Source organism: Lutjanus erythropterus, chromosome 11 (genome assembly GCF_056507025.1).
Source record: "Lutjanus erythropterus isolate fLutEry1 chromosome 11, fLutEry1.hap2, whole genome shotgun sequence".
NCBI classification, from domain to species: Eukaryota; Metazoa; Chordata; class Actinopteri; order Lutjaniformes; family Lutjanidae; genus Lutjanus; species Lutjanus erythropterus.
In genome coordinates, this window is record NC_139327.1 from 20,198,498 (window position 1) to 20,213,083 (window position 14,586).

Here is a 14,586-nt window from a genome sequence, read left to right on the forward strand (position 1 = left end):
CCCGGAGGTGATACGGGCTCTGATACAGGCAATGCTACAGGTTCATATGAACAAGTAATCCTGTGGCATGACTCTCTCCCTCTCTCCCTCCCTGTGTCTCCCTCCCTCCCCCTCTGGTTCTCTGCGTCCTTGAGAAAGAATGCATCCTTCGGGGCCCCACTATACTTTTATTTACAAGACTCATTGAACTTTACAGATGTGGAGGGCAGCTCAGTGTTATGACTAAACACACTGAGGGTTATACTGGGGATATATATGGCCATTTTTGTCTTGGTGGCTTCATCTGAAATCTACAAACACTTCCTCTGAAGTTGCTATCTGCATTAGTTCTTAGAATTTAGGCAGAAATTAAGTAGAAGCAGAATATTCTCAAAATGTTGTTCTTTGCCAACAGTTTTAATGCTCAGGCTGTAAAAAGCTATTTTAAACCACAGTGTTTAGAGTACATGTTCGGTTTTGTCAGTGTGTGTGTGTGTGTGTGTGTGTGTGTGTGTGTGTGTGTGTGTGCGTGCGTGCGTGTGTGTGTGTGTGTGTGTGTGAGTACATGTGTGCAGGAGTAATTGATGGCTGATGAACAGCAGATGAGATTCCTCTTGGTTTAAATTCCCAGTAGACTTTGTTTCCTGTGTGCTCCCACTCTCTACTGATCCCTGTCCAGTGTGGGAAAAAAAAAAAACTCATGCAGACACACACACTTATGTATGTATACGTGTGTGTGTGTGCGTGTTTATTTATGTCTGTGATTTTAAGCATGCAAACAAGTATTTCAGGTCAAAGGAGAGTCACAGCATCCAGTGTTTCTCTCCTACATTGCTGCGAGCACACACACAGACTAATACATTTGTGGGGACCCATCAGTGCCATGATACATTCCACCTCGTTCTCATCCCAACTCATCACATAGCGATGATTTATGACCACCATACTTCAACCTTGAGTCCTCAAAAATAGATATTGAAACCAAAGTGAAAGAGTCAGGGGTTATCCTGTATTTTTGTGACTATTAAAGAAATTTACAAAATAACAAGTGCACATGTTCTCTCAAACTGATGTGAGTCACTGACACTTATTAGCTGGAAAACACAATGTGACGACAACATTTAGCCTCACCTCATCTAATTTTAAATTTGAGCACTTTACTAATGTTTTCCCATGGCTATGACAGTTAGGTTGCTCTTAGAAAAAATGTGATAACTTCCTGTAAAACTTAATGAATGAACAGGAAGTCTTCTTTCTCTCTCTCATGGTCGTGTCTAGCAGGGAACCCCAGACCTGTAAAAGATTTCAGGAGTGTGATCATTTTAACCCAAACCATGATCTTTCTTTAATCCTAACCAAGTGGTTTCTCTCCCTAAACTTACCCAGATTTCAACCATATCATTATCACATTATAAAACATAATTGATTGATGAATTTAAATTCTTTATTGATCATTAATATACATGTGGCCCCTCAAGCCAGAGAGAAAAGGATAATAGAACGGAGTGTAGGGGCTGCTGAAGGAGCAACATGAAAAAAGCAGCTGAAAAGCAGCTGGCAGCGCAATCAAAAGCACAATCACAATACGATAAAAATCATTATCATTCCATAAACATTCCTAAATACATTTCCAATAAACAACTATAATCGCCTCAAATTCATTTCAAAAACATACCTGGGACCTCGTCCCAATATATTTTTCATCACAAATCATTCCATCACAAAATACACTTTACAATATATAATAAGAACAATAATCAAGGCAGATAAAGTGCAACAGGCCTCCTTTTTTTTAAACTGTGGCTTTTAATTTTACCATCTTCATTCCCCCGAATGGCAGCTGAGTATAGGAAGGTGTAGAGCTCTTGTACCTGAAAGGTCTAAAATTAATTGTACTCTAGTTGTACAGGCGTGGGTGCAATCATTTAAAGGTTTTTTTTTTTTTTTTTTGGACATTTTATCAGTTGAAGGAATTAAGAAACAATAACATTTTGGTTTCACATGGGACACAAAATACATTCTTCTGGGTGAAAATGCGGTTTGTTTGTTTGCGTGTCATATACTGTACAACCGTGGACGGGTTTACATTGAGGTCACTTGAAACCCTAGGGTGATGACATAATTCTCAAGCCTCCCACAGCCCTTTAAACTCAGCCTGTTTTCATTCCCAGCATGTCAGTGTCATGGTTTATGGTTTTGTTGATCATTTCCTGTTTTATTTTGAAGTTCTCTTGATTGCCTTCACCTGTGCCTTGTTATCCTCGCTCTCCCTATTTAGTGTTGTGAACTTTTCTTCTTGGTTGTCAGTTGATCTTTGTGTCACATCAAAGCTACTTGTACTTTCCTCAGTGCTTGTTTGGCTTTATGCCTTGCTGCTGGACTGTATTTTGTTCTGTTTGCCTGTGGACCTGTTTCCAGATTTTGTTCAAGCACAAACGCTTTGTTTATTGACTCTTTGTTATTAAAATGCTTTTGAACCTTATCAGTCCAGCCCTCTCTGCATTTTTGGATCTTTCTTCTTGTGCCTGCTTAATGAATCATAACAGTCAGATACTGACGATTTGTCACCACCCCTCTGCGACTCATACATACACGCATGGTGCCTATTTGCGGCTGGAATAGACGCACCAGGCTTTCAAGTGACTTCAATGTAAATCCGTCTACAGCTGTATAAGACGCTCTGGGCTGCTGATGCAGTGTAATGTGGGAGAAAGTCCACACATAGAGGAGGTGAGGTGGATGATGGGCTCAAACAAACACAGAATTTTCATCCAGGAGGACTGGACTTTGTGCCCTGTGAAACCAAAACATTTAAAAGTGACTTTGCGAGTTGCTTTAGTGATGTAACATGTTGTACATAACATACATTTGTAAATTGTAACCTCAAACATGGTCTTATCCTAAACCCACCCAAGTAGTGTTTTGGCTTAACCAAACAAATCTGTGATTTTTATACAACATTAACCACACATTAACACGGCCGTGGCAGATACAGCCACCAGAGGCCGTTTTTCAGCCACTTGTGCTTCAATATAAGACGCCGACAAAATGTCAAATGTCAAATGACAAAATTTCACTATGTGACGAGCTGTGAGAACCATTTGGGTGTCCACAAAACTGGTCCACCACAAGTATTGTGGGTTCCCAGTTTTTGGACTCCACAGAGATTAAAACATATAGTTAAACAAGCCCATAGACACAATCACGCACACACACTTGAATACAGCATTTTTAGCCTTATTTGTGATGATAAAGTCTTCTGCACTGTCCTCAGTTAGTTATCACTGATCTTGTTTTCATTGAATTTCTGCTCAATTTCTGATGAAACTCCCCATTACATCACGCAGACATCAACATTTAAAAATCTGATAAAGCAGAGTCTCTGATGTCTGATTGTAGCAGTGAAAGTTGCCTTTTAAGGCCCTGATTGCAGAAGATTAGTCACTTTGGACATTTCATGACGTAACAGCGCCTCATTTTACAGGGAGGATGGCAGGCAAAGGGCTAAACTCTGACAAATGTCACCAGCGTGAGTTTTTGTTAAGATTCCCTCCTCAGAACAGAACAGACCCAACATCTGGACGTAAACACTGTCAACTCAAACATACACACTCTTATTAGGGGTCGCTGAGTGGGCAAGCACCTGGATAGACCTTTTCAGTGTGTGTGTGTGTGTGTGTGTGTGTGTGTGTGTGTGTGTGTGTGTGTGTGTGTGTGTGTATTCATTAACTCTGACAATATACACATGCTGGACCACACAAAGAGCCAGAGCTCACATCAGTGTTATCACCACAATCACTGACACTAAAACACACACACATACAAACACACACACACACACACACACACATGGCTGCAGCAGCTCAGTAGGTGGGGACCTGACTTTGGAACTGGAGGGTGGTCAGTTCAAATGCAGCACAGACCAGTCAGTATGGAGTGCGGACAGCTGGGTGTAAATCATCACAGTGCAAACTATATAAATTCTTTGGACAATGATACAATATTTGCTGATACCACAAAGTCTGTCATGATGTGATTTCAGTTTGATTCAGTTCAGGGTTCTGCAACTGGAATGAGACAATATCATATGTCCATTTAATACATTCAATTATATTGATGTCAACTCACAAAAAACAACTAAACTATTACTCAACAATTTCAAAATAAAGGTGTCTATAGAACAATATTTTCACTTTGCATTGATCATATTGGATCATTCATTCATTCATTCATTCATTTTCTGTAACTGCTTATTCTGCAAGGGTCGCGGGCATATTGGATCATTGAATATTAAATTGATATATCGATCGAGATCATTGTATCATTACACCCGTAGTTGTAGCTGCAGGCAGCTGCTCTGGGTGCATGATTATGTTGCAGCCCCTTCCTCCATCTCTCCATACATTGCACTTATTTTGGGCTTGAGTATGTAAAAAAACAACAGCAAAAAACTAATGAGGAATGTATTTAACTTTGTGTTCATCTGATCTAATGTAAGCTGCACAAGTCTGGCTAACTGCAGCGCATTCTCACCAGGGGAACACTGGGATTTATTTATGTGGATGTTTTGAGGAGGAGGATGTGGGCTGGTGCAAAATCAAAGTGGGCAGATGAGGATGCATCTCTCTGGCTCACTCTCTTAGGTTAAAGCGGGGTTAGTTTAGCTCTTATCCCGGCTCCCTTCCTAAGGAGGTCGCAGTCTGGATGGGTGACCATCTCAAGGTCTGCTGCACTTAATCTGATCCCTGCAGTTTTCCAGTGTAAATGAATGTATTTCTGTCGTCTGTTGTATCCATGTGTCATCCACCCAGTGTTGGCTCGGATGCAGCTATAGCCTCAGTCTTTTAGGATTAACGTTATACCATGGACACAATCGCTAAGTAACTTTGCATATTTAAGATTCTTTTACACCATTCTTGTTTTAAAATGTGTCAGATAGAAACATTAAAAAGTCAGCTGGGGACGAACTTCTCAGCTGACTCGAGGAGTTTAAGCATTAGCATGAGCATATATTTGCTAGCTACACTTGTGAAATATGCTAGCATGAGTCATGATTTTAGCCAAGAAAATCCATGGTCATCAGCCAAAAATGAGAAGATGCTTTTGTTTACTTACCTGTGACCTAGTGCTTTAAAAATCACTATGAATTTCAATGTTAAATTTGCCATCATTATCACTGTAAACTGTATATGTGCAGCACAAGGATGGGAAGCTGGACATCTGCACAGTCTCACCTTTAGGCTGCAGTGTTCTTTACAGCTTGAATAGAATATTTGACATAGACTAGTGGTGATTTATCTGTTCTTAGAGCCTTACTAGTGGTGGAGTTTTTGTAATGTTTATCCAGATGGTGATGCTAGAGAAAAGGCCATTCAAATATAATGGATTCATCATCTCTCGCGTGTGTTGAACCTCTACAACACCTCAGGTGTGCAGGTATTTTTATTGATAACACCTTCTCCCCTTTGTAGAGATTATGGACCAGTTCAACTGTCTGCAGTCTGCTGTGATACACACACACACACACACACACACACACACATACATACACAGACGTTGGCGACATCCACGAAGGCTCAGGACAGTCCCCCTGTGAATTTGGCCAATGTTTTGAGGGCTCTCTGGTTGATTGTTTGAGCCCTTTATGCACTTTTTGTTTATGTCTGCAACTTGCCAGACTTTGCTCAAGGGAATGACCCACATTGCATAATGCTGTGATGTTAAAATAGCTATAACAGCAGACATATTTTGGCATATCATTCATATTTTTTCAAGGGTCTACAGGACAGGGAGTGTCACACACTGCACAGACTGTAAATCCCCCTGAGGCAAATTGTGATCTGTGACATTAAGCCTTACAAATAAAATTTGACTTGTCTTTACATATTAATTTGTCATAATAGGAATACCACACTGCCACCCAAAGGCTACACCCAGTAACTACACCTTTGATTGAAACTAAGTAAAAACTAAAAACTTAACTTCTTGATATGTCTCTTGTCTCAGAGTTCAGTTTTGCTTTGTTTTAGAGAAAAGGTAGTTTAAAAATTGTACCTACAAATAAAGGCCAGTGAAAAATCTTAAAAGCTGCGTTCTACTCTTTGCTGCAGTTTGGCTTTATTGGGCAGCACAGGTGTTACTAATGACATTAAAAATGACTCTGTTCTATTCAAGTGTGACAGCCAACATGCACCTCTTCTTCCAGGATTTCACAGACGTTTTGGGACTGATTCGGCCTAAAATGCCAGATTTCACAGCAGATTTTTTTAGAAAAATTGTGATGCATGTTGAGAGTTTTTTTAATGTGTTTTTTGCTATGAAATTGAGGGAAAAAGTTGAAATTGCAAAAGGAAAAATGAAAAGTTGCATTTCTTTGTATTATTTGTTAAAAAACAAAGGCAGCTTGTTCCAGGGAGAGTATTTCAATAAATATTACAAGGATTGTACAAAGCTTGTCGATAGTTCCTATAGTAAATCTGGAATATAACGAATTCCTGCAGGGATTTTAATGCAGGGAGCTGCTGCAGACAAACACACACACACATTTTCATGTTGGTTTCAACAATAACTAACACCATGTTGACAGAGATTTATGGCACCGTCTACTGGAATGAGTTAGTGGTTGAGTCGACCAGAAGCATCAGTTTCATCTGCTGCTGTCAGTCACACTGTAACTAAGACTCCAGATTGATTCAGATAAAGATGCTGCTTGTCACGTTTTCCCTCTATGATTTGTGCAACAAAACTAAGGGGAGGGTCTACAGTGGAGCAACAGCAATTTGTTCATCCTTCTTATGCATACAGGCTCGACCACCTGTCCTGATCATTCTGACAGCAGCACAGTATGTTGCCAGAGCATATTTACTGTGATTGTTTCCATCGGTACAAACTGTTCGCATTTACCAGCTGCTCCTGAAACTATCAACTGAGCTTTCTTCTGCTTTGATAAAAACGATGGCCTTCTCACTCTGCTTCAGATGAGACCTCAGAGGATACCGCCGCCTTTAGCATTGAGATGTTGTTGATATTTTCCACAGTAAAACCTTTAGTTACACCACCGCTAAGACTCTGGTTTGACAAGCCACAATTTATTAGGTTTCTAGGTTTTATAAGCTAGTATTATTAAGGGTAAATAAATCATTCACCTGGTAAAAATGTGCATCTCTGTCCAAAGAGCACCTGGAACAAATACAGTCCAGAAAATGCTCTCTAAACATTTTCTGTATTAGAAAGAAGTTCACTTGATTCACTGTTCTTTTTTTTTCTTTTTTTTTTTTTTTACCATTTTTCTAATGATTTTTGTGTTTGGTGTTATAATAAATTGCCTTATAATTTCAGGTATATTTGTCTTAAAGAGTCAAAGCAAAGTCACCTTAAAGAAATATTTTCAGATCAGTTGATTAGAATGAGACATCCTTCCATCCTGTTTTATTAAAACATCAGCTTGTACAAAGATGCAGTGCAACTTTTACAGTATGTGCTCTCTTCCTTTCTCCTACTGTTTCTCCTCCTCCTCCACCTCCTCCCTGTCAGTTATTGGTTGCAATCCTCCTGATCTTCATCGTGACAGATTTAATGGTGTGAGGGATCCCGTTCTGTCTCCAGGTGTCCCACAGGATGTGCATCCTCTGCCCGGGGTTCTGCTCTGCATCTTCAGGAGAGCCGTTAAGGTTTGCCAGGCCGCACTGGTTGAACCACCAGCCCGTGTGGTTGTGCTGAGCGCTGCAGCTCTCCACCGTGCGGTTGTTGATGGAGCAGAAAGGATTACAGCCGTCGTTGTCCACGTCTGAGGCGCTGAATGGAGCTGTGTCCTGGTTCTGCTCCTGCTCATACCCGCGAAATGCATCACCTGCAAAAAAACCACACAGACAACTCAGCTTTCTTGGTCAATATGGCACACACTGCAGAATTAGCTTTAAGTCTTACCTGCACTGCCTGCATATCTGCCCAGGTGTATACTGAAGAACTGGGTTTCACTGTCGAGGCGGAAATCATCGTATGATGCATACGAGGTGACATCATCATGGGAGACCAGAGCCATGTGAAGCTGGAACCGAGCATCTTTCTGGTTTACTATGTAAAACACCTTCTTCAGACCCAACCAGTGCTCTCCTACACACACACATACACACACACATACACACACATAAAGAGAGATGGTTATGGCTTTTGACATTTATAGGGTTTGTTCATAATGAGACAGTTGTTAAGTGCATCTTACAATGTTCACATCAAACAAATCAATATTCTATTCAGTATAGTACACCATAAACAAACATTTGAAGGTCCAGTATGTAAGATTTAGGGGGATTTAATGGCAGAATTTTTTTGCATTAGTGTATAATCACCTGAAAATAAGAATCATGTTTAGTTACCTTACAGTGAGCTGAGTTTATATCTACAGAGGGTCCTCTTCCACAGCGGCCACCATGTTGCACCGCCATGTTTCTACAGTAACAGACAAACCAAACACTGACTCTAGACATGACCTGTTGCATTTTTTGTGAGTTTATTTCTCCAACACACTTAGAAAGGGAAAGTGAGACGAGGAGTATTCACTTAATTGTAATCTGCAACCTCACCACTAGACAACACTAAATCTTACACACTGGTCCTTTCACATTATATAAGAAATGTACACATGTGATTTGCATTATAAATGTTGGACTTAACACACAGCAAACTAGGGCTGCAAACAATGATTATTTTTATAATCGATTAATCTATCAATAATTTTCCAACTTAATGGATTAGTTGTTGGGTCCAGAAAATGGTGAAAAATGTCAGTCAGTTTTTACCAAGGGCCAAGAAGACGTCCACTAATGCCTTGTTTTGTCCACAACCCAAAGATATTCAGTTCAACACACAGCAACAACAACAGTCCTCCTCTGTAATAAGACTATACTTAAATTATTAACAAATAGTTTATAATTACGTTATTAATTAGTTTGTAAACACTTACTCTGCATTTTGGGGTACTGGATCTAAAAGTGTGATTAGTGCTAATAAGGGTCAATTAATATTTTACTATGCACGTATTAATGTTAACATGTGTTAATAAGCATCTTAGTCCCTACACTTATTACAAGTGCCTTAATATAAAATGTAACCTCATATTTATACATAAATGGTAGTCTTATAAGTGGGACTGGAAATTTTCACAGCCTACAGTGCAATTTTAGACACATTTTTTGCAGACGTCTGGGGCACAAGCCAGCTGCATGAAGAGAATATTTTTTCCAGTTAGATGTGGAAGAAATCGACTGGCTTGTACAGAGCCCTTTGAAACATGAAATGTGCCGCTGTCACAGTCTAAACTAACTTCATACAACCTGCAAGATGTCCAAAGCCATCAACATAATCAGCCCACGGTCGTTTGAAGTCAGTTAGTCCATCAGTCCTCCGCTGCATCACTGTCCAGCCGCCTCCCATATAGTCCATCTCACAGAAAACCTGCAGCACACGTCGTGTTGTGAGTGGTGACTGATGATTGACTTTCAGACTGTGAGGGACTGAATTATTAATGTACCTCAAATGAAGAGTCGGTGTTCTCTGGGTGGATGATGTAAATACCACTGGGAATCTTGGGGACGACTGACACAAGATTGTCCTTGATGTCGCTGCAGTCTCGTCCTAATCAAAGCACACGTACATTCTTTTGTCATCAGGAGGAAAATTAGTTTAACAACAGTATTTTACTGACAGAAAAGGGATCTACTACTTTGTTTGTTATTTGTGACTTAAGTGTTTAAAAGGGTTTCTTCAGATTCACCAAAGTCACAGTACTAACCAACTAAGTAACAGATCAAGGAAGCAGGAGCCCAGCATCTTCTGTGTTCTATGGGGTAAAATTATTGATTTTGCCAATGGAGTCTGATCGCTTTGGTGATATTTGGCTAATATAACGACAGTCTCCCACCTGGAAAGGCTCTCTGAAGGCAAGGTCAAGCAGTGAAAATATTATTAATATAGCGCACGTTTTAACTGATCTAAACTGATTTATTTAAGTGGGCCTTTTGTTTAAGTGGTTATAATATATTTTGCTGCTGATTCTGTCCACAATGACTCACTGTTTAGCTTTCTATTATAAAGATACCCCTGTTACTTCTGAAAACTGGGGGCTCATCAACTGCCATCTAGAGTCAAGCCCCTGGATCCCTTTCTACCTGGTTAACACCCAAGTTTTTCCACAAAGAACTCAGTCATAATGCAGGTGTGCATTCTGTATTTAAAACCTCACAGCCAATCAGAGGCAACTGTAATGACCTTGGTGGAAACTGTCACCCATTTGTATGAATGTTATATCATCATATGTGCTGTGTGTGAGTTACCATGGGATTGAACGGGCTTGATGCTGTACATCTCAGTGTTGCTTCTCTGAACCTCGGAGCTGAGTGTCTGCACTTTGCTCATCAGCTCCGCCACCTGGAAGCGTGACACTATTGAACATACAACTGGCCAATCAGATGCTAAGAAACTCTGTTACTAAGATGGAAAAAGAAGAGCTCCACTTTTACCTGACCGCTGAGAATATCCAGGGCTCTCTGCTGCTCTTCCATCACATCCCTGATCAACTTCCGGGTGCTGCGTCCAAATGCCAACAGAGACTGCTGTAACTGGCCTGCACAACCACACAAACACACCCGCGCACATGCACACACACACACACACACACACACACACACACATTCTAAACAACAGATGGTGACAATAGAGATAACAATGACACCAAAGCAAAAGAAACGTTACCACAGATTGAATGTTTCTCATCCCGTAGCAGCTTGACAGTGATGTCACATGGGATGGAGCATGTCTCCCGACCTTTGACCCCTCCAAGAGGTTTGTGGCCTTTTACAGGAGCATCAGAGAAGTCCTCATTGACTATTTCTGATTGGTTAAAATGTGTGCTGGTTCCTGTGTCCTGAAACCAAAAGAGAACTGTGGTAAGAGTTTAATCCATGAGTGTAAATCTGACATTATATCATGTTATGTGTAACTACAGCAAGACACAAAGTCCTGACGAGCTTCTGTATCTGATTCTGACCTCTCGCACGGGTAGATAAAAAAAATTCAATCTCATCTGGGGAACAGCAAAGTTTTAAGGCTGCTGGCGACAAGCACAGACACAGAGTAACTGCAATATCCTGTCTTTAAATCTCCAAACATTTTTAACCTGCAGTGGAATGAAACAAAGCTCAAATCAAGTACTGCACTTAAGTACAGTGTTAAGGTACTTAACTTGAGTATTTCTATTTGATGCTACTTTATACATCTACATATCTAAATTTCATTGGGAAACATTGTATATTTTGTTCCACTACATTTATCTGGCATCTCTTGTCATACATTTTGTCATATATTTTGTTGTTTAATACAACACACAAATTCTGAGCGGGCAATCAGGACATTCTAAGGTCTGTTATTACTGTATAGGAGACCCTTGTTATGAAAAACAGACTGCTGACATGGGTGCAGTTTTGATCATAAACTCTGGAGGGGCAGTAAAATCATTTTTAAATAATTTTTTTGTGATTTTTTTTTTTATTGCAAAATACTGTAAACCCAAACATGATGATGCAGGACTCCCCCCCCCCCCCCATGCAAAGTTTGATTTGTTGATGTTGTAATGGCGTTCAGGGAAAATAAAATCTCTCTCTCATCGAGTGATTTTTGTCTGAAAAGTTTTAAAATTTTTCTTCATTTTGTAAACAGTTCCACCATATCTTATATTGAGGTAATCAAAAAGTAATGGAAAGTAATCAAATTACTTTACTTAGTAATTAGTAATTGTATCATAATATATCTGTGATGCCTAACTCTAAACCCTTAGGTCTCCTTGATTGCATCAGCATCACTGGAAGTAATTTACAGTGTAATCATCTGCAAAAAAGAATGATGTGGTTGTTTATTTTCTGTTTTTCACATTAAGCAGCTCACTGACAATTCAACTCAAAATCTACTATTTTACAACCCTTCACAATAATTCCTGATAGATGTCTGAGTGACAGGACAGATGAGTTGCTAAAGTTGAAAACATTCATGACATGCATGCATCATACATACTGTGGAGGGAAGCAGATGAGGCAGGAGCAGCAGCAGCAGGACAGTTGTTGTCCACATCATGTCAGTGTCGTCTGACTGTGATAATTTCCTCCAGGAGCGAGGTGGGCTGATCTCCGTCCACTCCGTCACCAGCAGCAGCAGCCACTCCTCCATTTATGCCTTATTTTTCCACAGCGTCTGCTCTTTCCCCAACACGTGTCCATCTTTCTTCTCTTCTCATCTACTAAGTCTGCAGCTGCTCCTCAAACAATCTCTGAATGCCTCCACCTCCATCTGTTACTCCCACTTTTTCTTGTAAATTCCCATGACGGCATCCCCTGTAAGAGGAAGTTAAATTTGTAAATTGGTTGGTGATAAAAGTCTGCATGTTCCTTACAAGTAGCAAATTGTGCTGAGTCCAGTTTTGTGGTGAAGCTTGATCACCTTCCCCCTCAAAGTGTCTATTACCCAGCATTGTTATTTTACAGGTTATATCCTGCCACCAGCATGAGAAACAGATGTGGAGAGGGAAATGGGCAGCTTGTTTTAATATAGGAACACTTTGTCTCTGCTGGTGTCTTTGCAAGGGAGCTGCAGCTAAAGGTAGGGTGCAGTGACGGCAGGGTGTCTCTACTTCTTCTGCTCATATTTCCCTCCTTCTGTTACACCCCTGACCACTGACTCATACATCTGAAAACAGCCTCCCACAGGGTCAGACCAATTACTCCTGTTAACTGGGCAGTGAAGCAGTGAAGAAAGTGAAAAGTGATAAAGGGCAACAGCACATTCCAGTCGGGGTCCAGCTGGAGCCGGCTGGCCTGTCACTTCCCTGGAAAACTTTGCTGTGAGAGCCAAAGAAAAGATTTGCTGTTGTTCTGAACCTGTGTGTGTTTACAGCCATGGTCAGTGAGAGGAATGTGAAAAGCCTGGTGCTGCAGCCTCAGGGGCCCCCCACATCTGTCCTATGTTACATACTCTTGTAAAGACGTCTATGCATGTGAATGACACATTATGTCTGCCAAGGTAATGAGAACATGCGGACAAGACTGTGGTATCAAAGGTTGTCACAATATCAGATTTTCATGTCACACACTTTACAGTAACTTACTGGCACCAATTAGCTGGTAAGTTGCTCTAAATACATTTCACATTATGATTACTGTAAATCTAATCATAGTACCAGTTCTGAAGGCAAAAGGGGGGTCCAACCCAATATTAACACCTATGTACCTAATGAAGTGGCCAGTAAGTGTATGTAAATGATATACAAATAAGGAACTGTTACTATTATTACAGTCATTATTAGCATGCTGTTTTTTTTTTTATGACAACACTAATTCAACTACTGTAAACGGCACTGCTGTATTAATTTTAATGCTATAAACTGTAGAATAATTGCATACTGTAAAATTAAAACACTTTTTCAAAAACAACTCACAAAAATTTAATTTATGTCAATTTAACTTAATACTTAAATATATTTCAATCAGGAGAGACTAAGAGTAAAAGAAAATATTTTATTGACGCATATGAAACATGAAAAGTCTTTGGCTGTTAGACCCCATTGTGGTGAAACAATATTCACATAAATGGGGGTGATGAAGCTGTAGTGAAGAGAGGAGGGTCGCGTGACTGACTGAATGACAACTGATGGCGATTTAAAGTTTGGCAGCAGCAAATTGACTGGCTATCGCAACCGTGGCAAAATCTGATTGGATAGTAAAGAGGAAGGTGAATGACCACAATCAGCTGATTAGAGGGAATAGCAGGAGTGAGACAGAGTAAAGGAAAGTTGTGAATGAAGGCAGCGTAACAGAAGGTCTTCCTGATTGAACTTACGCTGAGCTTCATTTTAAAAAACATTTTATTTTGTTTATGAATCATACAACTGTGTGTACTGTGTTTTTTTTTCAAAATGGCTCACCTTCTGTTGGGTTTAGCCAAGAGACTACCATCAACCAAACTCATATCTTAAGTTCAGGCCTGGACTACTATTGAACATGTGACGTTTTTAGTTGGATATGGTTAACCTGCCTGGAGGAGCACGTCAAAGTCTAAAAAAATATTGTTGTGTAGATGTGTACAGGGTGAGACTCTTATCAAACGTGACTTTTGGTGCTCGCTGCATCATTTAATACAAAGTTATAGCAATTTTGTGTTTCACAGCAAGACATCAAAACCACACTGTTCAACACTGACCAAATCTTTTAATAACTTTTGATCATAAAATAGTCTGAGCCTCTAAATTAATCCTTCAGTGTGAAATGATTTGTCTGAATAAGTTAGAATAATTCTTCATTCTAGCTGGTCTGGTTATTCCCTCTGATATTTGCTGTGATTTTGCAGCAGGGTACTGATTTAAAACAATATGTACATTATTTTGTTCAGAAAAACAACAGAAGGAAATCTGCATGTGAAAGTGATTAAAAACAGCATATGGTATGACAGTGCCATCTACTGTGGTTTGGTTTGTACTACATTACAGTTACGCTTATGTTGATGTGTTTCCTGTTTCCATTGTGCATCTGAGTTCTCAATGAAAAAAAAGATTTGGGATTAAGAATG

The 14,586-nt window shown here is 39.9% G+C and overlaps 1 protein-coding gene across 1 annotated transcript; it reads right to left on the reverse strand.

Moving 5' to 3' along the window:
* Positions 1-7,371: 7,371 nt before the first annotated feature.
* Positions 7,372-12,384, reverse strand: angptl5 (angiopoietin-like 5). The gene is made up of 8 exons (XM_084730296.1): positions 12,043-12,384; positions 10,729-10,900; positions 10,497-10,600; positions 10,311-10,404; positions 9,509-9,612; positions 9,312-9,432; positions 7,906-8,091; positions 7,372-7,828 (listed from the first exon to the last, which is right to left on the reverse strand). The coding sequence occupies exons 1-8, from the start codon at positions 12,193-12,195 to the stop codon at positions 7,509-7,511; spliced, it is 1,254 nt and encodes a 417-aa protein (XP_084586422.1). The 5' UTR covers positions 12,196-12,384; the 3' UTR covers positions 7,372-7,508.
* Positions 12,385-14,586: the final 2,202 nt, after the last annotated feature.